This window comes from Lissotriton vulgaris, chromosome 5 (genome assembly GCF_964263255.1).
Source record: "Lissotriton vulgaris chromosome 5, aLisVul1.2, whole genome shotgun sequence".
Lineage (NCBI taxonomy): Eukaryota > Metazoa > Chordata > Amphibia > Caudata > Salamandridae > Lissotriton > Lissotriton vulgaris.
The window spans coordinates 1,930,740,806-1,930,764,669 of NC_141693.1; the positions used below are offsets into that span (position 1 = coordinate 1,930,740,806).

The 23,864-nt window shown below is 42.0% G+C and overlaps 1 protein-coding gene across 2 annotated transcripts in view; it reads left to right on the plus strand.

The window, feature by feature from the left end:
- The first annotated feature begins 95 nt into the window (after window positions 1-95).
- WHR1 (winged helix repair factor 1) overlaps window positions 96-23,864 on the plus strand; it is a 37,594-nt gene continuing 13,825 nt past the window's right edge. The window contains exons 1-3 of one of the 2 annotated variants that reach the window (XM_086924557.1): window positions 96-392; window positions 17,235-17,348; window positions 17,442-17,587. In XM_086924557.1, coding sequence (XP_086780683.1) covers window positions 17,237-17,348; window positions 17,442-17,587 — 258 coding nt within the window. In that variant the 5' untranslated portion in view covers window positions 96-392; window positions 17,235-17,236. Of the gene's footprint in view, window positions 393-8,923; window positions 9,099-17,234; window positions 17,349-17,441; window positions 17,588-23,864 lie in introns of those variants that run through there. The other variant, XM_086924556.1, reaches the window with a different exon arrangement.

A 23,864-nucleotide genomic window follows, 5' to 3' on the forward strand; every position in this document is an offset into this window, starting at 1 on the left:
TCGCATGGTTTAGTTAGAAATTCACCCTGCGGAAAACTTACCGCGCTTATAATGTGCTTCATTAGAACTAAACAATAGGTACAACTAAATCAATCGTTTTTGAGTACTACATGCCACATTGCACCGCAGCAACCCAAGCTGACGGCGTGCACTTTGCTGGATGGTCACTCACGCCAGGTTTATGGTCACTCACGCCAGGTTTACAGCCAATCACCCATCACGCAACTACACGCTGACGTCACATCCGCTCGGAATGCTTCTGGTGTAATCACACCAACGTCCCAGCCAGGCTCAGTCAGTCAGCTGGGTACTAGGAGTCGGTTGACTGCAAACAGCTGCTCATAGACAACCTGGTAGAATTGCCGTGGGGGTGGTCCGGCTCTGAAATGCAGGTACTGTTTGAGGTCTCCTTATCGGCGTTTGTATGGCGGGATGAATGTGGAAAGTTTTGACTCAAAATGACTAAACTTGAGGTTCAGACCCTTTAAATAATGTATTTATTTGTGAAATATATGCATAACACCCGACGAGTGTTTACAATATGAAAATGCTTTCAGGTGTTGAACGAGTTTAACATTATTCTTTGAAACAATAAAAGTTTGTGATCTCAGTAGTAGATTTACATTATTTAAACTTAAAAGTGTACCAAAACAGTGTTAAAACACTAATATACATGTGTCTATGGATAAGCATAACTACCCCGCCCTGTTCGAACTATTTAAGTAGTAAAATGTATTAGTGTATTCGACAGTGTATCGTTATTACAATATATCATAAAACAAATACACACGGGATATTATTAATTAGTAAGTTAAAATACAAATTAATGTTATGAGGCTGATGGACCCTTACGTACACAATCTACACAAGTACAGTTAATTACTACCAATGTACCAAAGCGGAAACATCTTGATTAGAAAGTAATTGAAGGGTTAAAAGATATGCCGACACAACCATATGTATAGCATACATATTAAACATTGACTTTAAAAACATTTTCTTCAGATTATTAAGGCCAGATAGGCAGTGCTTTAAGGACTCTCGACCCACCCCACAGATCGATTATACGGACTATTGCCCTGCCAAATTCCTATCACTTTTTCGTCTGTGTAATGGAGATAGTCTCATAGATTCGTATTGGGACCGTTCTACACCAGATGTCAGGGCGTATACCCCCCCCCCCCCAAAGGCCAATTAAAAACGATATTCTTCAACGTGCAACCACTATGCCTATAATTGTCATATTTTGGTTGATGGGTTATTTAAGAATAGCCTGGTCTTATATTTCAGTTAGGTGTGTAATATGAAGCCCATCTGTTAGTTATTTTTGGACTTTCGCCTCACATGGGCTTTTGCAAAGTGCAATGGACTTTGAACATGAGAGTCTATTTTACCGATGGTTGCTCTAGTGATTTTTATGGGGGTGTTGACGTTGGTTTTGTCTCTACATGTGAACACACATAATTTTTGCTTGGCCCCACTGTATTTTTTGTTTTGTTTTTGATGTAATGCCGTAGGTGAATCTTCCTAGTTAATTCAGAGCATGGGCACTATCCCAAAAAGTATATTTTTCTCTTTGTAAAGACTTCAGACGTAACAAGGAAGTTGAAGAGGTAAGTCTTTATTGAAGAAATGCCCTGACACCGGAAGGGCTTGTAGTCTCAGTTGAAGAAGTAAGCCTCCACTGTCTCCCCAACCGTTGTCCGTTCCCAAGGTTCCATTCAAGAACCAGTGGACATCACAGAACCATGGGCAAATGCATGCAGCAGGGAAGTGTGCGAGGCACAGAGTACAACACAACACATCTCCTTTTTATCAACAATAAAGTACAATGTACCAGTGAGAACAGGTAGAAAATACAAGTAATTAAGCACAGTGAAAATGGTGACAGGGGGTATAATGAGGAGGGGAGAGTGCAGGAAGGGGAAAAACAGTGAAATAACAATATTGGAAATATACAAATAAATCAATGCAACAATTGCTTAAGGAAGAAGGAGAAAAGGCAGGAGGCTACTCACAATCAAAATCTCGCAACTTCGCGGATAGTCTGGCCTCCCTTCCTCGCTTACTCACAAGGGGCTCTCTCGTGTTTCCTTCCTCCCCGTGAGGGACATTGTGAAAGGAACAGTATTGTTCAACAGTCTCATCATCCTAGTTTTGCATATTTTTATCTCTCCAAGCAACTGGGTCATGCAGTATATATCATCCTCAGTCTCAGCCAAATTGCAGAATATTTTCTCAGGGCTGTGAAAAATGACTCTGTCCTTCTTCCTTTTTTTTTTTTTTCAAAACCACTTTTTTTTTTTACTCTGACATTGTCACCTATACGAAGGCTAGGAGCTTTGCACCCATGTTTGGAATCATAGTATTTCTTACTAGTGATTTGAGAGTGTAGGAGTTTCTTCTTAACCCCCTCTGGAGATCAAGATGCTACCTTAGATGCTAACAACCACCCCACATTATCCTTGGTGATAGGGGTCCTACCTCTCAATAACACGAAGGGGCTTAAACCAGTGGATTTGCCAGGTGTAACCTGGAAAGCCTAGAGATTGTTTATCAATTCTTGCCTCCAAGAAAGAATATTGTGGTTGGTGACTTGGACAATACCTATAATGACTCGATTTAATCTTTCTACAGTACCATTACCAGCTATGTGGTACAGGGAGATGGTCTTGTGAGTGATACCGTTATCCCTTGTAAAATTCTTGAACTCATCAGAGACATATTGGGGACCATTGTCGCTCACTATGCACTTAAGTGATCCTTCCCTCAAAATAGCTTTTGCAAAAAATTGATGATGGTCTTCATATTGGATTTACGTACAATTTTCACCTCTGGCCATTTGGAAAAGTGGTCCGCTAAAACGATCAGGTACAACTGTTCACCATTCTCCCAAATGGGGACAAAAACGTCCGTACCCAATCTTGTTCAATGCATTGGGGCTGGAAAGAGGTTGCAAAGGTGGTCTAAAAGTGCGTTGGAACTTTTCACATGCAGAACCATCCCTTACCTTTCAATTTCAAGGTCTAACCCTGGCCACCAGTAAAAGTTTTTTTTTAACTTACTTATTGTCTTATCAATGCCTAAGTGTCCTCCATGGCAAATATCAATAATTTTTAGCCACAGGCAAACTTGGGGTATTACTTTTACGCTTCTTAAAATAAGACCTCCTTCTCTTGACAATTAATTTCTCAACTTCCAGAAAGTACGCAAATGAGTAGGGAGCAGTAAGAATCCTGCTTGGGGGTGTTTGTTGTGCCCTCACCTTGTTGTTGCCGGTGAGCTCCGCCGTAGTTGGACACTTTCCCTGACGGCCGAGCGCTGCACAGAGGAAGGCAGCGCCGGGGGACTTCATTGCCCAGCAGCCTTAGCGGCCGGAAGCTGCGCTGGGTGAAACCGCGCCAGGAGGCGCATAAAGATCAGCGCTTCGCGTCGCGGGAGCGGCCGGGAGAAGCCCGGGACAAGGGCAGGGCCGTCTGTGGCCATCCGGGGCAGGAAGAGGCAGGGCAGGGCCACGACACCTGGCTGATCGGATAACGGACACAGAAGTGATTCGTCCTGTAGTGAGTGCCTCACTTTCTCACATTCTAGTGGTGATACTGTCAATCGATTAAATGGCCAAATTGCGTTCTGGTAAAACGCCTGTACTAGCTGGGACTATGGATAACTATATGGTTAAAATGGTCACAAAAATTTACTCCTGACCGCCGCCAGTCGCTGAGTCGGATTAGCCCTCCCTCTTCTCCTTCGCTTGCTGTCGATCCTGTTGTTGTTGTCTTAGATAACCCTAAGGATATAGTTATGAATGAAGGAGCTCTATCTGCCCCCCCCCCCCCCCCCCCTCCCCTCTGTAGCGCCAGATTTGGATTTGGATTTGGATTTTGCCTCTACATTGGCGGACATTTCTGTCAATATTGACGCATCGCCACCTTCTCCCACTGTTGTTCCACCCGTTGCCCGCCGTTCAGCTAGGGCTTGTAGAAGACTGACTAACAAACGTGGGGGGCAACGTAAGACCAAGAATACTGCAAGCTCTCTGTCAGTCCGGGAGGAGGCAACAAATGACATTAGTATGGGGGGATCCAATGAAGCTGTAAATGGTGACCATCTTCAACTTCTTGTAGACATGCTGTCCGCTAAACTAGAGTCTATGATTAAACCCTAAATGGCAAAAGTAGTAGCGGCAACCCCCCCACCCCCCCCACCCCCAGCGTCTTGAGACCCTACGGGTATGTAGTGCGCTCTATAAATGTCAGTGATTGATTGATTGATATGGTGTCACAAGAAGTAGCCAGACTAAGCTCACTCTTCTCCCCTTCAGCGCAAGCAGCTGCTGAAAATATCACAAATACACATCAAAATGCCATCCCTGAGGGTGTTGTAGCGAAGGGGGTTGACCATAAATTAGACCAAGTCTCAAAAGAGGTTTCCAGACTCGTGTGTCTTTTGTCCACACATTTGTCATGGACGAAGATGCCCCAGACTGCAGGCTCGGGTACATCTGCCAGAGTAGCTACAGCAGTGGCTCCTGGATTAATTAATAGTAGGGGGGCAGTAAGCGGGCTAAAGGTACACCCACGGGGCCATCTATCATTCCCGTAAGCTCCGCCCAACCTCTATTAATACCTGATATTGTAGTTCCTACCCCACTGAAGCCATTAGATGCCAATAAGATTGGCGTAAATAATACGGAGGGTCAATGGGGAGGAAAAAGCCTGTAGTGAACCTACCTCCTGATTGTGCACCATATATTGTGGTCCTGACAAACGTCCCGACTGTAGACCCAAACTCATTTGAAGCCCAGGAAGAGTTAACCATTTCTTTAGGAAACAAAGTTCTTGCTTGGTTAAACAAGCATTGTGGGTTTCCCATGGCTTTCTGCAATGACATAGTGTCAGTGCGCAGAGTTGAATGGATTGGTACCTCAAGAAAAACCTGCAGAGGCGTTATTGTAAACTTAAGACACCCGCAGCACGTACTATTAAGGGCGGCTTCCTTACCGGTCACTGAGGATAATATAAGTGTACGCCCGTTGGGGTATTTTTATAACCACCTGAGCATGACTCCTACTTCTAACTCTCATGTTGGTCATCATACTCCTACTTATCCCTCAAACAGACAGGCCTTTTTTCCGGGTTTACCACAGGCTCCTCAACCATCCATGAACATGGATTCATATTGTTACAACCTGTGTAGACCTAATCCTCAAGCACTGCCATTTGTGCCCTTGTTTAATCGATTTGCACCTCTATCATCCTTAAGTGAAAACGATTGACTGCCTACTATTGAGGCTTCCCAAAGTGCATGTTGCCGTATAACAACTTGGAACATTGCCGGTATTAGGGCCAAGGCCGGGATTAATGATTGGATTAATTTAATGAAGACCTTTGACATTATTGCACTTCAGGAAACTTGGGACCCTTTGAATAGTTTCTCCTTGGATGGTTATACACACTTTTCTGTGCCTGCGTCCAGTGGTGGGGCTGGCAGACCAAAGGGGGGCCTGTTAATTTTGTTTAAAACATCTTTAAAAGGGGTGTTAACTCAGCACAATTCTGGTTCTCAAAATTGCTTGATTGTTGAACTTAATCCCCCTTCTTTTTCAAATGTTTTGTTTATTAATTTTTATAATTTCTAGCCCTAATGATGATACTAGGCAGAATTTAGATATTATTGATTCTTTTTTGTCAGTCTATAGAACCAAGGTTAAGGAGTTCGCAGTCATTCTTCTAGGTGACTTTAATATCCATCCCTGCACCCAGACATGTACAGGTTCTTTAGAAGAGGGGCCTCCGTACTCTTCATTAACACACTTTGAGCACTCTACTAGGGGGGAAACCCTTGACTTATTTGAATGCCTGGAACTTGTACGAGTCTAGTTGTGGGGAATTAGATAATAGAACTCCTACCTTTAAGGGTAATGGCGACGGTACTGTAATCGATTTATATATTTATGTCTTGTCAGATTTTAGAAAGGGTGGTTCACTACGGTGCTATGGTCTCAGTATTTAGTGATCATAACCCCGTAGTAGTGGAGGTATTGTCAACTGCCTTTTTAACTCACTGTGGGCTAAATGGGAATGGAGGTCAGGATGTGGCGCTAAAGGATCAGGGTCGCAGACTCAAGTGGTCTTCTGTTGTTCCTGAGGATGTTCTTCATGCGGTCCTTGACAGTACTGAAAATGATGTTTTAACTTGACTGGACTCGGGGGCGGCAAATGACCAAGTAATGTCTGCCTTTAGAAACATCTGTAACTCTATTGACACTAGCCTGACAAATAATAAAAAAACGTCAAAGCCAAGAGAGAAAAAGTGGTTTGATCACGCGTGTTCAAGAGCTCACGCCGATTTGCTTAAGGCCCTTAAAGCTGTCCCTAAAGACCGTTCATTAATATCCATATTCAGATCGTCGTATAAGAAAGCTATAGAGAATAGAAAGAAGGAGATCAGGGAATTAGCCTGGTCAGAACTGTCTGACCCTGAGATTGTTAAAAATAGTGCTGATTTTTGGAGGGTTGTTAACTAGCCTTTTTTCTCAGATAAGAATCAGGCTTCCCTTGAATTAAACATCTCGGATAGTGAATGGATTATTCACTTTGAGACGATATACTCGAGCAACCTTGTTGATGATTTGGTAGATAGTCTTTCCTTCTCTAAGGAGATTCAGGGTGTCGTTTTTGAGGCTTCGGAAGTTGAAATTGCTATTGACCAGACTTTAAAAAATAAGGCCCCTGGGCCGGACGGAGTTCCAGCGGACTTTTTTAAAACGGACACAAAGCTTTGGTCGAGGGTGCTGTGTGGTGTTTTTAATGCCATAACAAAAAACAGTATTCCAGCTTCCTGGAAGGAGTCCGTAATTATCCCCGTCTTTAAGAAGGGAAGTAGGGTAGACCCAGCATGTTATCGTCCGATATCCTTAATTGACTCTTCAGTAAAAATTTTGGGCAGGTCATCCTACTTAGACTTCAGGCTTGGCTCGATGATAGAGGGCTCCTATCCAATCTGCAGTACGGTTTCAGAACTAAACGGGGTACTATGGACCAGTGCCTTAATCTGCAGATGTTAATAGACAAATATACTAGGGCGAAAGATGGGTCGTTATATTTAGGGTTCATGGACCTATCTTCGGCCTTTGACCTTGTGAACCGCACCAAACTCTGGCACATCCTTGCCGATCTGGGTCTTGATCGTGCGCTTGCTAATCTCCTAGCTGATCTCCACTCAGACCTTCAGGCTTCTGTCAGGGTTGAATCAGGGGGGCGACGCACTAGTCGTTTCAAGTCCAAAAGAGGGGTGAGACAGGGGTGCATTTTGGCACCCCTGCTCTTCACAGTTCATATCAACGCCCTCGAACTCGAGCTGAAGGCTGCAACGTTGGACACACCGCGTATAGGGGAGACAATTGTTCCTGTCCTCCTGTACGCGGACAACACAGTGCTTTTGTCCCACACAGGCCTGGGTCTTCAGCGGTTATTGGATGCTTTTGGCCGTTTCATGACATCTTTAGACCTTAAGATAAATGCCAAAAAGTCTCAAGTTATGATGGTGGGTAAAGGTTCACGGAGCAAGAAAGCTAAAACTTTCTATTGTAGCAAGGCAGAAATGCATAGAGTATCAACATTCCCGTACTTAGGAGTCACATTTGAAGATAAAGGGAGCTGGGGCCCTCAAATAAGAAATAGCCATAGTGCCCTAGTAAGAACATCTTCTGCTATTTTGAGTTTTAGCAGAAGGTTGGGGGCTAGGCCAATCCCAGCCCTCATGCCTATCTATAATGCCAAGTGCGTGTCAGTTGCAACTTATGGCTGCTCCTTATGGGGACATGGGATGATGGACTGTCTCCAGGTTTCTGAAAATAAATTTCTTAGATCAGTCTTGTTTGTACCCCAGTCAACACCTTCTTATTCTGTCTACTCTGAATTGGGGGCTGATTTTATAACAGACACAATACGAGTGGCACCCCTACTTATGTGGCTTAAAATTTGGCTTAACAGCAAATTATCTCTAAATCGGGCCATTTTGAGGGATTGTCTCCTACTTGATAACGTCCATAAAATTAAGTGGCTAACTTATGTTAGAAATGGTTTTAGGGCTCTGGGACGACCCAACCTTTTTTCTTCACCGGAGTCTATATCCCGGGTTGACATCGCTAAAACTAAAAGTGACATGCTATCGAGGCTATCGCTAATAAGAGAGGAAAAGGAATTAATAAAACCTTTGGTCCGAGCACATCTCTTGGTCGCAAACCCACCGGGCCCTGAATTCTACCTCACTCTGGTTAACCGGCCCTTTCATAGGTTTTTATTAACTCGTTTTCGCCTGAACACGATTCACCTGATTTTAGGTCAGTACACATCTTGGTGTAAACCTGATGAATTTCTTCCTTGTTCTTGTGATAGCTTTTCTATCCAAGATACTATGCATTTTACCATGTTTTGTGGGCATTTTATAGTGGAAAGGAGGAAGTATCTTGTGCCAATCTTAAAAAAGGCAGGGTTTCTGCAAGTTAGACCTGCACTTCTTTACTTACAGCTGCTAAACGACCCTAGCATTGTCTTTCATGTAGCCAATTATCTGGTATCTGCGGTGCGCACCAAGAAAGGACTCATGGTGAAAGAGAGATTGGACACATTGTTATGATGTACTGTACCTTGCACTTTACTGGTCAAATATTATCTTAACTATATATCAGGATCACAATGTTTTTTAACCTTTTTATGACAAAGTCAACAGTGATGATTTTTAAAACCGCTAGAATTTTAGTTTTTAATTAAATCATGTTATGTGGTTTTTAATTCTAATATTGTATGTTTTTAATACTGTATAATGTATGTTTCTTTATTATGAATGTATGTTTCTTTTTGTACCGTGCCTTTTTTTGATATTAATTTATCGAATAAAAGATTTTTGACTGACTGACTGAGTAGGGACATATTTATTAGTGTGCCAACCATCCTTGACATACATACTTATTTCGCACAAAACTGCAACAGCTTCTTGGGCCAATGACCATTCGGATTGAGAAATGCAGGGAATTTCTTCCAGAATGTTTGCCAAACGGAATGACTCGATATCCAAAGTAGATTCACCCACATCAGGTAAGGGAAAACGACTCAAACAGTCAGCCACAACATTTTTTATGCCAGGAACATATTGTACCGCATAATTGAAATCCATCATTCTGACAGGCATGCGTGCAAGACTAGGTGAGGCACTCTGTAGTCCCTTGGTGGTAAGAACTTTGACAAGGGGTTTGTGATTACTTCTAAGGGTGGGGAGCGAGCTTCTTTTATGGCTGACAGTAGCTCTCTTGAGTTTAATGCCATCCTCAAAAATCTCATGCCCTAAATAAGTGACACTTGTCTCCGCAAATTTGCATTTGCTAATATCTACAGTGAGACCTTTGTCTGCAAGGATTTCTAAGACTCTTGCTAAACTGGCATTGTGTTCATTTCTGTTGGCACCAATGACCGTAATGTCATCTTGGAAAATTAAAAGATTAGGTTCATCCTTAAAGATTACCTGCATTAATCTTTGGAACATAGCCACAGTGAAGGCTATCCCAAAGGGTACTCTCTTGAACCTAAAGCAACCGAAGGGTGTCACCAAGGTAGTGAGACACCTGCTGTCGTGGTTGAGTGCAACATGATGGTATGCTGCAGTGAGATATCGATTGTGGAAAACCATTTGATGCCATTGGTGTGTGAAAGCATCTAGCTGATTTTGGGTAAGGGAAACTGATCGATATGAATATTTTTATTAAGGTCGCAGAGGTCCAAACATAGGCAGAGTTTGCCATTAGCTTTTTTAGCATCAACTAAGGGTGCAACCCATTCAGCTGATTCAAATGGTTCAATTATACCAGCTCTTTGTAATTTGCAGAGTTCTACTTCACCTTTTAATGAAGAAGAGACTGTTTCTGGACTTGTGAATACATGGAACAGTATTTTTTCAGTTGAATTTTGTGTTGGTAACCTTTTGATTTCCCTATGTTTTTCGAGAGAACTCTGGGATGCCTTTTAACAATGATGTTGTGATACTCATCTTCAGATTGTAAGGACAGCACAGGATCCGGGCTATTGTGATCTAATGTTATACCCAATTTTCCCTGATCCATCCAACCAAGCATGGAAGGACCAACAGCAGAAACATACCATTTCCCCGCCTTTGAATTGGAAGCACAGTTCCCCGTAACCTAATACATAAATGGGTTCACTAGTGAATGTCTTGGGAGAGATGTCAGGATTCCCTAAATGTTTTCTTACAACAGGTACACATTTTTCTAACCATACTTTCTTGTTAATAATGGTATAAGGTGAACCAGAGTCTTCTACAATGGAGACTTCAACAACGCCAATTTTTAAATCGCACATAGGTTTCCTGCTTTTACCTTGCATATTGAAAATTTGCTCATCGACATGTAAGACAAACAGATTCAGATCATCATCATCGGAAGAATACCAATCATTTCAATCTTCTGCTTCTACAAATTTCACATTGGCATTCCATTTCGATGTGCTTTGACACATTAAAAAAAAAAGACCCCATAATACCACATTTAGAACACTTTTGTTTAAGTGCGGGCATTTCTTGTCATTCGCTAGGTGAAACTTGCTACCACATCTAAAACATTTTCTGTCCCCCTCTAATTTTTGTTTTGGGAATAAAATCCTTCTTCAGAGAACTAGTTTCAGATGAAAATTAATGAGTAGTGGTTTTAGAGTTTCTGACTTTAGCGACTGTGGAATGCTCCTCAACACTAGATTTGTTTATTTCTTCTTACAAGACTGCTTTGGCGCATCTTCCAGTCAACTCTGCACTTTTTACAATGTCAATAACTTCTTGGAGGGAAAATTCTTTTATGGCCCACAATTTCTCTTGTATATTACGATTTGCAGCTCTCATCACAATTTGGTTGCGGATAAACTCATCATGTAGCGTGCCAAAACGACAAGATGAAGCTACATTTTTTAGTGCAGCTATGAAATCCTCGACTGATTCTTCCACTCCCTGTTTATGATGAAAACATTTAAATCTATGTACTGATACCCAAACAGTAGGTTTGAAATAGTTGGACAGATCTTCGAGAGCATTGGTGTACACATCACCCTGGTCTGCAGGTCTGGGTTTCTTGTTGATGCAGTTGTACATTTTCATTCCTCGAGCTCTTAAACAATGTAGTAAAATTGCCAGAAGTGGGAATAAATGGTTGTGGAGGGGAGAGATTTCAAACATTCCATGAGGCCATTAAACAAGAAGATAGAGCAAGGAAAAGAGAGAGGAAAAAAAATTACACAAATGATGTACAACACAATGTAGCAGCAATACACTGTCTAATACTGTGATGCCAGAAAAGAACTAAGTGTAAGAACGTGATGAGCTGTGTGCACCAGGGCACAAATCTTTTCTGTGCACGACACATGAAAAAGCTATGGTCATAAATATGAAGAAATAGATAAAAATGAACACAACTGTGTGGATAAGCAAATCATTTCCACTTTGTAGGAATTCACACTTGTGAAAGGTTGAAGATGCAGCTGTGCATATTAGCAATAAGATTGACACTGGACGCCGCAACCTGAACAGCTGAGTGCATCAGCTTGAATAATTTTAAGCGCGCTGCACTCGTGAACAGGCATCAGCGTAAGCAATCACCGGTTGTCAAGGACACAGAACCGGTTTCTAGACAGGTGACCACAAAATGGCTGCATGTAGCGTAATAGCACATCGAGAAGATAACAGCCGTGAGTGTGCGCATTACAGAGGAGTAATTGACTTAAAATTTGGTAACACAGGGTGTTACAGAGAATAACCTCAATTAGGGGATGCACATGAAAGTGTGCGCATCACTGATGTGGGGAGACTTGAAAGTAGGTAACACAGCGTGTTACATGAAATGGCTGCCGACACAACGTGTAGCCCAAAGCAAAATGTCAGCGTTGTGCGCCGCGTTCCACTGACGTGGTTTCAGAACTGTACAGTCAGGCCTGAGAAGGAGTGCAGCAGGATCACAGCCCCAGGAGCTGTAGAAGGAGGAGCCGAACATTGCTGGGTCTGGGCAGGAAAAAAAATGCCTGTGCAGCAGAAGTAGATGAGTCAACCCCAACAATGGTAAGGTAAGGTAAATTTATTATGCATAGTTAATTTAAAACCAGTGCAAACATTTTACATTTTTTTTTAAAAATCTCATAAGAAAATCGATTCATTAAGTCATCATTAAAAGAGCATACAATAAAAAAAAGATCTAATGACCAGGAACATTTCTTTTAAGACAGGAGAGCATGTTCCTTTAGTTCTGATAAGCGTCTATATATTTTCTGTGTCAATGTTCGGAATATTTTTTGACAGTTTTTGCTCGATTATCGCAAGGAACTTTACATATCTGCAGTTCAGTTTCGTGTTTGCAGGGTTCAGGCAAGCCAGCACCGCTTGCCTTCTAGTACGAGTTCCTATCTGCTTGAGCTGGTCCTTTAAGAGCTGTTGGCGGGCTGGGCGCAGCTCTTGGCAGAGACAGGTCATGTGAAGTATGTCACCCTTCTCTGTATTGCAAAAAATGCAGGCGTCATGACCATTGCTCCTGAGCCATGGTGGAAAATGCTCTCTGGTGGGCAAGACCCTTAGTCTGTGTTTTAAGAACTTCAGTTTTATTGCCTTGGGGTAACCCTGACTGAAGTATGGTTGTGGTGTCAGGGATTTATAAGAGTTTAAAATCATCCATGCATGATTTCTTTTGTCAAACGTCTCTTTGTCCTCTAATAGTGAAAGAGATTTGACGGTTTTCCAAACCAATTTTTTGAACGCATTGTGCCTGAGTTGCATGTCCCAGATCGCTGATAGGTTAGTGGCCCCCAAGGCTGCCTGCAGATAAGTTCTTGCCTGAGATCTGTCCCTGCTTTGTATATCTTGCCATAGCAGCAAGTTTAGAGTGTTGGTGGTAGCAGAACGGAGTTTGTGGCAGCAGTTAATATAAGCACCCTGAATTGTATTGTATATTTGTATAGCCCTTTACTGTCACCCCAAGGGCATCCTGGCGCTTGAGATCACTGTCAGCAACAGAAAACAACATCTTAAACTGCCCTAGGGAACAAGTGGGTCTTCAACGCTTTTTTAAATGGTAGAAAGCCCCTTTGACCTCGTAAAAGGAGTGGCAGAGAATTCCAGAGTTTAGCCGCTGCAACACTAAACGAGTGTCCACCCATCCTCACTCTCTGGAATCTCGGTACTACCACCAACCACGCAGAAGAAGAGCGCAGACCTCGCGCGGACGAGTACCATCAAAACATATTCTGCAGTGGGACCGGGCCCTGTCCGTGCAAAGCCCTGAACACCAGACAGGCAGCTTTGTACTGAACACGTAAATGGACCGGCAGCCAATGTAAGTCCCGAAGAGCAGCGGCGGAGGAGCTGAAGTTAGGGCGAGAGAGGGCCAGCTTGGCCGCCATGTTGTGCACCAGTTGCAGCTTGCATAGCAACGTTTTGGGGGCTTCCAGAAGTAGAGCGTTGCAATAGTCTAAACGACTTAAGATGGTCCCACGCACTACTTCTGGTCTAGACTGTTCAGGTAAAAGGGGCAAAACTTTACGGAGCATGCGCAACAGCATCATGCACGTAGCCGTGGTCTTATTTACGTGTATATCCAGCTGCAAGTTAGGCCCAAAAGTAACCCCTAAATTACGTGCACACTCGGCGGCTGATACTGTCTCAGGAAAGGTCGAGGGCCAAAAGTTTTCAGGGAGTGAGCACGGTATTTTATCAGAAGAACAGTAAAGCACCTCCATTTTTTTGCTGTTTAACTGAAGGGAGTTAGATCGGAGCCAGTCAGCTGTAGCTGACATATAGCGGTGGAATGTTTCCAACGGGACAGTTATTTCCTTCCAGTAAAAAGACCAATTGGGTATCATCAGCATAATTGAATGCTGAGATACCGAATGATTTTATCAGATGGACCAGAGGGCGAAGGTAAAGGTTGAAAAGTATGGGGCTGATGGCCGAGCCCTGTGGTACCCCCTCCCCCACATTCCTCACCTCCGATCTAAATGGGGGCAGCGCCACCACCTGCTGTCGGTTGTTCAAATAAGAGACCAACCAATCCCTTGCCATCCCGGTGACCCCGCACTCTTCCAGTCTCCTGATGAGGGTAGAGTAGCAGACCGTGTCGAACGCGGCCGACATGCCGAGCAGCACTAAGAAGGCTGCCCGACCCATGTCAACCCGCGAACGAAGGTTGTCCAACACGGCCACCAGCGCAGATTCAGTCCCATGTGCTGGACGGACGCCAAATTGTGCCTCATCAAACCAGGTGTTCTCTTCCAGGAAACCGGACAGGGCGCGGGTCACTAACTTCTCCATGATTTTGATAGGGAACGGCAGCAAGGAGATGGGTCTATAATTAGACAGGCAGGCAGGGTCCAATGTGGGTTTCTTTAAAAGAGGTGACACCACTGCCAGCTTCCAGCACTCGGGAACGATTGCAGTGTCAAAGGACTGGAGGCAGATGGAATGCAAGGGCTGAAAAAGTTCATCTTGGAACACCTTCCAGAATTTAGGAGGCAGTGGGTCCAAGGGGGAACCCGATGACACAGTTAGTGCCAATTTACTGAACTCCTCATAGGACGGGCTGGGGAAGCAACAGAGCTGGGGTCGACTGGGGTAGACCGCCAATTGCAAGAGTTTGTTTTTGCAATCCAAATTCCAACCCCAACAATGGAACAACACAGGAGAAGGGAAATGGCAGCTAAATGAAAGCAAGAGGACAACAAGCTCCGATCTCGCGCACAATAGCAGAAAAGGATAAAGCCAGATGAAAATGAGAGCGTGCACGCCTTCCACAGCGAGAACAACAAGGCAGACTGTCGCACAGCTGGAATCAGCTTAGACCAGAAGAGGCAGCGGGTCTGACGTTGTGTCAAGGCGAAAGCAATCGTGTCTAAAATTGTAAAGACTTAAGACGAAACGTGGAAGTTGAAGAGGTAAATCTTTATTGAAGAAATGCCCGACACCAGAAGTGATAGGGTAAATGTACCTTTAAGGAATTTAATTTAGAATCTAGTTGAATTATTTTTACAATTGAATTTTCAGGCCAAACAAATGATTGCCTCTTCTCATTAATAGCTTTCAATAACTAATATCACTGTATAATTTCTTTATGTATTGAGTCAAAATCACAAGAGAGAACATTAATTATCATGCAGAGCAAAAAATCATAAATGAAAGAAGCCTACATAAAAATTAGAGCAGAAATGGGCGTGTATAGAAAAATATTCATTTTATGTTATCAAATCAGTAAAGGATACTAAAATATACAAACAATGTGACAAGAAGGTAACAGTACAGATTTAAACGCCTTCACTGTAACAGTTGTCAACACTTTTCTTCTTAATTAAAATTAAAACAGAATAATAGAAGAAAAAGCGTAGGTCGATGTTTCGGTCTCTACTTTTTCATAGACGAGACCATCTTCAGGACTGAACAGTATTACAATTGTTGACATCTTATTTTGGCCAAAGGGCAAGTATTCAATATAACTTGTATATCAACGTGATATAATGCCGTAATCAATGGGCCAAGAAGTGTGACACTAATGCCAGTGGTCAAGCAGATTCAAACGTATTGTCAATCTTATTATTGACGTAAAACCGGGTCAGGGATTGGAGTTGATGGCGAGTGGGGGCGATGAATTCGGAAATTGCGTTGCAGAAGCTGGGTCATGGGCCTTGGAGTCTATGTGCGAGGGTGCCTCTTATGATCCGTCGGCTTGGAGTTGGAAGTTGAGATGCACCATGATTGGTGTAGTGTCTTCGAGGTGGTGGTGCTGCAGATGGTTTCTCTGTGGATGATGGCGATGTCGCCTCAGTGTTCGTTGATGCAGTTCCAGTGTATAATCTTGTATCCGTTGGGCGTTGTAGTGGTTATGTCACGGGTGAGGGAGGAGTTGAGCCAAGTTTCAGTAATAAAGACCGCATCTGGGGCGAGGGTGATGATGGTGTCCCAGATTTGTGTGGCGTGTTAGCAGAGTGATCGGTCGTTGAGCAGGAGGAGGCAGGGGAGTGGTTCTGCACAGTCTGTGCGGTGGGTGTGATGAAGGTTGGGTTCAAAGGCTCAACACTTCTGCAGAGTATCTGTGGGTGGCAGGAGAACCAGCGTTCCTGGGTCTGGGCGCGGTCCAGGCGCAGACGGTTGCAGACAGGTTTGCCTTTGGCACACCAGTGACACGGCCATGCTGCGGCCTCCATTAAGTAGGTCCTGATAGGGGGGTCCTTCTGCTGGGGGGCAGGAAGGAGCAGGCTTTGGATCCAAAATTATGATTAATATAATTCAATTCTTAACACTTGGTGGGGGTTGTCTACAATTTTAGTTTGATTTACGTGAATGAGCATTGTATAAACTAAGCATGCGAAATGTATTTGGGTTCCCTATTTTATTTAACATTTATAATTTGTCAGATAAAGGTTGCACTATTTTTGTAACTAAATTTATTTCTAATTGCATTTGTGTTGGTATAGTTTACATTGGTTTTCAGTTCTTTGTACATAAACTCTACAAACATAGCTCTACAAATTAAGGTTAAACACAGTTAATTCAACCTGCACAGTACAAATGTAAAAAGTAATCAAGGAAGACTTGCAGCGTGTTATTCTTTAGAAAACAAACCAGTGCAGTAGCAAACAAAGGAAAATTAATTTCAAACAGCAGTTCAGCTGGTTGAGCCTTGGAATTATGTAATATGTCAGATTACTCATTGAGGATATTATTCCTTAATTAACTTTAATGTTTAGTAATATTGTTAATGTTGGGAATCCCAGAGTGTTAATTTAATTAAGATATAATATTGAATTAAATATGTATGATTGCTTAGGTTTAGTGTAAAGGTGATGGGGTCGAACCAAGGGATATTTTAACATTGGCGATCTTGAAGCACAGTAACAATCATTTAATCTTTTGTGAAAGGTTTCTAAGGTCGATCAATGGTATCTGGAAGTAATAACATGTATCCTTACTGATTTATATATTTCATGTGAAAGCAAGTTTTACAGTTGCATATTATATATGTGTATTTTAAATGCCATTTCAGAATTTCAAGTTGCAAGGGCATTGTTTTCGTACCACGAAAAGTGACAAAGGTTAATTATTGGCTAAATAACATGTATTTTAATAACTAAAACTGAACAATTTCAGTGCTCCAAGTAGTACAAATGAACATTGTTTTTTTTTTGTACTATTCATCTTTTTCTCAGCCATGGACCGAAAGCGGCAATTAATCTGTGACACATTTAAAGTGAAGAAACGCAAGGCAGAGCCCATCAACGGCTGCCCAGGAGAAGAGAATGTGGCGCCTACGCTCTTTCCAGGTATACACCATCTCGGGTGAGAGTCGTCCACCCCATTCCCCTCCTCCCTCTCCTCATCATCCTTCATACTAAAGCCTGTCTCTTCTGTTTCAGCTGGCCTGCAGGATGCAAGGGCTGCCTTACAGCAAATCGCATCGCTGTTTCCACGCAAGCTCTTTGAGGACTCTCTGCCCCCTGTGGTGATGAAGCACCAGATCTACAGCCTGGTGAAGGATCGCACAGCAGTTGATCGCCAGCTGGTAGGGCATTGAGATTCAAAGAGCACTGGCTCAGCATTTTGATACGATACATGAGTATTGAGGATGATGGTCATGTCATCTGGCCCATTTGTAAAACATGGCAAAACCTCAGCATGTAGAAAACCATATTGAACATAGAAGGAACAACGATTTAGGGACTAAACACACATGATATTGTACAGGTGAGGACAGTGTACATTTATGAGTACTGCAACAAATTTCCATTAAGGAATCGTGTGTGGAATATTGTACAGGAACGGTGCACCAATATACATTCACTTATGGAACATAGCATACAGATATTAAGCATGTGTATGCATATGGTCATCTGGAAAGTACCTACTTTTTTGAGCATCTGTAAGCATGCTCATAATCCGGAAAATGTAGTTAAAGAATTCTGCATAAGAAAAAAAACGAACATTTTAGGAGCTTATGTATTTCATTGAACATAAAAAAGGGGCAACATTTTGGAAAGAGTGCATACATAAAACAAGCATTTGCAATGCAATAGGTCTCGCAATTGCGAGAGTGAGCTATTGACATTGTAAATTACATTGCCTTTTATTTGTGTTTTGAAAACCTGGAAGTGGTGAGTAACCACGAACTTTGTAGGTTTTCTTAACACATACATAGTAGGCATTGTCATTTATAATGCCATATTGCATTGTAAATGCTTTTCGCAAGGTTTGTTTATTCTATAAACTATTCCTTCTGTGTCTTCCATCTCAAGCATTTTTCCATCATTCTCTCCTTTTCCACCATTCTTCCCTGAAACTTTCTGCCTGCATTACTTATACAGTTTAAACAACAATGTAGTTAAAATAAAGCAAATCAGTACAGCTCTACATATGCTTCTTGGCGTTTGGATCTTTCGCAGAAATAGGCTGCAGCTAGTAAATAAATAAGTCTCGATCCTGGAAAGCACTTTTGAGTGTGACATCAAAATTATCGTCATGAATAAGCATGTTTAAGTTAGCAGCTGGCTGGGCTGCAGTACATGAAGAGGGAATGTCCTTGTAATAAGTGCAATGGGCTACAGGTATACTTTAAAGGTGTATGCTTTATTGATACGTTTCTTAGATGGATGTAAGTATCAAGCATAAGTATTACAGGAAAGTAAGCCCAAAGGGAGAGCCCCACCAGGAGCAGCCTCCTTGCCGCTTAGCCCATCCTCTCAACTGCCACTCCACACACAGGCATACCAGCATTCCATTCACTCATTACACATACCAACATTCCAAGCTCACTCACACTGGCTGAGCAGCAAGGCAGATAACTAGGAAAGGTACAATACCAGTAAATACTAGCATACTACATACCTTCCCCCTTATAAACAACAACAAAAGAATTATGAAAGTCCAAAGCATAAAACATCAGTAAACATAGGAAAAACAGTGCATTAAATAAATGGACTTCCCCTTATTTACGGAAAAAAAATAGAAAATGCAAAATGTTAGATAAATACAATCAAAGACACAACTCGCAAGAAAGGTTTGAGGAAGAAACAGAATAAATCAAGAAAAAGCAAAGATAAGGAGAATGTGGAAAATAAGTAGCAAGACTAAAATAAATCAAGAACTTGAGATCAGAGATACCATCAAGACAAACCAGTTGGCCAGACTAGGAAGCAGATGACAAACAGTGAACATCAAATAATGAAGAAAATAGCAAAACAATGAAAAGAACAAGAAAACGTACTCCCACATACAAAGAAAAAGGTTGGTCGCGATCCAACACAAAATCCAAGTAAGAGAGACTAGAGATAATGAAAAGAAAAGATTACACCCAGTTGGATTTTAAAATAAACCCTACAAGACAGAAGATAAGTGTGAAATCACGCACACAACTAAGTGAGAAAGTGAAAAACACACACCCTGTCAGAAACTTATAAAATTAGATTCTACGCACAGAGAATTAAACAATCCAGCACTAGACTAAAAAAACTAGTAGAACCACTCTAGGTGATATTCCAATATCACAGCATATAAGCTATAAAAATGTATACATCAAGTAAGATATCCCGAGGAATATCATATAGCTTGTCGGCCATCTAAACTTATGTATGCATACCATCCAGTAACATATCCACGCAACAGTGGAATAACACATATAGCCAGTAGGCTATTAAAAAACATATACTCTAAACCATGGCACTGCCCTAACCAAACTTGCCAATATATGGTGAAAGGAAATCATTTAAAATAAAATAGGTGACCAGTCCACTTGACGGTGGAGGCCACATAGCCATAAGGCTATTACAAAATATAACTTAAGGAAATCCTTTAAAATAGAATAGGTGACAAATCCACTTGACGGTGGAATGTCACATAGCCATGAAGCTATTACCAAACCAAACATTTAACCAATCTACGCACATTAAATATGCATTAAATATGCATAACTGCAGAGGTGGAAACAAAAATAATGAATGTTACCCCCCGAACTCTAAATATAAACAGTAACAAAGTTCCACTTACAAATATTCATATTAATAAATGAATTAAACCATTACATTACCATTAAAAAGATGTGCATTAAGACTGTGAATTTACACGAAATACATTCACGAAGAAAATCTGCAAAGGAAATTACAATCCTGTCAAAATAAATACTTGTTAGAAATACGAATAAATAATATGCCCAGAAGATGGCGCTCTATGCATATTAAAAAGCACAAGTGATAGTCACTATATAGGCTGTAAAGTCACTTAGTAGAACGTTTTTGAATAAACATATTCCTAGATTGCCAAGACACTTATTTGTACATTTTTAAATAAACATATTCTTAGATTGCCAAGACACTTATTTGTACATTTTTAAATAAACCTATTCTTAGATTGCCAAGACACTTATTTGTACATTTTTAAATAAACCTATTCTTAGATTGCCAAGTCACTCAGTTGTACACTTTAAAATAAACATATTCTTGACTGCACTGCAAGGAAGACAGAATAACCTGATGAATTAGAACCAGCCCGAAAACACTTTCTTCAATTTCGCCGAGTTTTTTTTGTTCTTATATTGATTCAAATCAATAACATTAGTCTACTTCGTTTTGATGGCCTCTTCAAGAATTTAAGTTCGATTCAAGTAGAACGTTTGCTGGTTAAAGAAAAAAAAATGAAAAGAATGTACATCCATAGACTGATGAAATCCATAAACCCCTGTAGATAATAACACAAAGCAGCAGACACCGGACTGATTCCATCCATTAACGAGAGGTTCCTCTCAGATCCAAAATGGAGGCACGTTTTTGACGATGAGCCGGATGACTCGAGGCACGTTAGTGAGACAGAGCATCTAAGAGCAGGCCCAGAACGAAGAGACAGGACGAGGGAAGGGCACAAGATGACCTCACACCATGACAATGCCGGTAAGGTCGCGTGCCTGGACACACGGGCTATTTAATTTTGAAAAACGGCTTACAGTTAAACCGGCAAATTTGCGATAACAAAGCTAATTGGCAAATAATTAAAAATAAATATTAACTGATCTGCCCAAAAATAAACAAAGATGTCATCCTGGCCCAAAAAATATCGAAGTTGACATCCTTATCAACAAACTTGCCCCTCGTTTCATCCTCGTCGCCAAATGTAATAAGTCCAATGGGCTACAGTAATACTTTAAAGGTGTATGCTTTATTGATACGTTTCTTAGATGGATGTAAGTATCAAGCATAAGTATTACAGGAAAGTAAGCCCAAAGGTAGAGCCCCACCAGGAGCAGCCTCCTTGCCGCTCAGCCCATCCTCTCAACTGCCACTCCACACACAGGCATACCAGCATTCCATTCACTCATCACACATACCAACATTCCAAGCTCACTCACACTGGCTGAGCAGCAAGGCAGATAACTAGGAAAGGTACAATACCAGTAAATACTAGCATACTACAGTCCTGAAAGAAATGTCTTTAGAAGGGACAATCCTGCTGATTTCCCAGGCTACATATTGTTCTCATCGGCTTATTTCAATAGAAAAAGTGGTCAAAGCTCATGAAAGAAGTTCAGGGGCCTGTCTGGAAGTAGCAGTGATCCCTTATACAGCGAGGAGTCCGACAAAACAATTGGCTTGGCTCAGCCGACCATGCCTGCAGGTCCACTGGATGTGAAGAGAAATCCCAGGCCTCCACGGGACTTAGGGCTCTGACGCCGCACTCTGTTACCAGCGGCACCATGGCCAGCTAACTGCTGTGACTCAATGGAGATTGGTAAGGCATGGGGTGGCGGATGAAATGCCAGGCCCTCCCGCAGCAGTAGGCTGAGAGGATAGGTTGGCCGACACGCTGCAGCTTCAGAGACCGCGCGGCAGAAGGCATCAGCGCATGCCGCCTGGCCGTGTGTTAACTGCGGCACAATGTGCGATGGAGGGGCAATAATGAAGCCCCAAATGAAATCATTGCGGCCTGCTGACTGAGCCCAAGGGGGCGCAGTGCAGGAAAGCCAATGCTGTTCAGATCCGCTGAGTCAAAACAAAAAGTGCAAGTGAAAAACAAGCATTTGCAATGCAATAGGTCTCGCATTAGGAAAGTTTGAGCTATTGCTATTGTAAATGGCATTTTTTTTGGCAAGGTGTGGGAGGTGAGGGTGAGAGGGTTGTGACTGTGAGGGTGAATGAGAGTGAGGGTGTGTGTGAGGGTGAGAGGGTGTGAGGGTGTGTGGGGGTGAGGGGATGTAAGGGTGTGGGGATGTGAGGGTGTGTGAAAGTGTGAGAGTGTAGAGAGGTGAGAGGGTTGTGAGGGTGAGGGGGTGAGGGTGGGTGGGTGTGAGGGCGGGTGGGTGTGAGGGCGAGTGAGGGAGGGGGAGGGGATGTGAGGGTGTGTGGGTGAAGGTGTGTGAGGGTGAAGGGGTGAGGGTGATGGTGTGTGAGGGTGTAAGTAAGTGAGGGTGGGTGAGGGTATCCAATCCGCAGCAGCTTGGGTAGACTTTTGAAAGCCTCACTATAATCTCGACAAAATAGCATTGCTAAAGCAACCAAGAGCGGCTCCTAAAGTGAGTGGACCGCGGTGCAAATTAATTAAATAAACAAGCGCAACACAAAAGTGTAAGCGGTCCGCATTGCAAATTATTTAAATAAACAAGCGCGGCCACTAAAGTGAAAGTGGACCGCGCTGCAAATAAAAAAAATATCAAAATAATGCTATTTACCATGATAATAACACAGCATAAATGATCCTTGAGTAATCCTTTAACGTTTTGGGGGATTTTAAATTCGTCACACCATTGAACACACTTCCATCAGGCTCAAGACATTTTTATCAAAACCAAATATTTTTATCATAGAATTAATCAAGATACATATAGACATATCTTTATAGCATAGCATAGGCATAAATCCATCTATCGAATCATGTATGGCAACTCAATATCTACTGCTTCATTGTTTCTGGCATATGCAGTAGTTTATGACACTTTTTATACACAGGTATATGGACACCGTTAACAATTTGGCCATATATACATTACTTATCAGTATACATATAATTCAAACACCTTGATTAGTAATGGTATACAATAACAAGCATTTGCAATGCAATAGGTCTCGCATTTGCAAAAGTTAGAGCTATTGGCATGGTAAATGGTAAAGGTTTTATTTATGTGTTAGTTTTGAAAATAGATAAAGAAATGACATTGCAAATATAGTTTTAACCAAAGGATCATTTTGACTCTGTGAGCAATTATTGGACTATATCTGATGAACAACAACAAACAAATCGCATTTGCTGGAGTTTTGAGCTATTGGCATTGTAAATGATAATACCTTTTATTGATGTGTTGTTTTTAAAACAGAGAAATAAAAGGCATTGTCATTTTCAATGCCAATACCTTAAATCTCTCAAATGCGAGACCTATTGCAAGAGATGAGATGGTGGAGAGGGCCTTCAAGGTGCTGAAGCAGCATCACAGTAATTGGCTCTCATTAACATTTAAAAAAAAATTTAGGAGCAGACTGAAATACTTTATTGCCCACAGCTGTAAGAGTCCAGGTGGGAACATTAACTTGGCCAGAAGTTGAAGGTGTCTACATTTGTTAGAATAACCACCTCTTTAGCAGCACCCTGCATATGTTTAAAAACGTTGAAATGTGGAGCAGGATTCTAGAGTTCATAAAATATACTTTCTGCAATTGCTAAAATGGAACCTGACAACGCAGGGACTCAAACCCCCAATCTTCTGATTGAAAGTCAGACGCTTTAATCATCAAGCTACTCAGTTACGTGGCAAGAATGGCTCATTTTTGATGTTCTGTTTTTGTTGGGGGCAGTTTCAGCTTCAATCT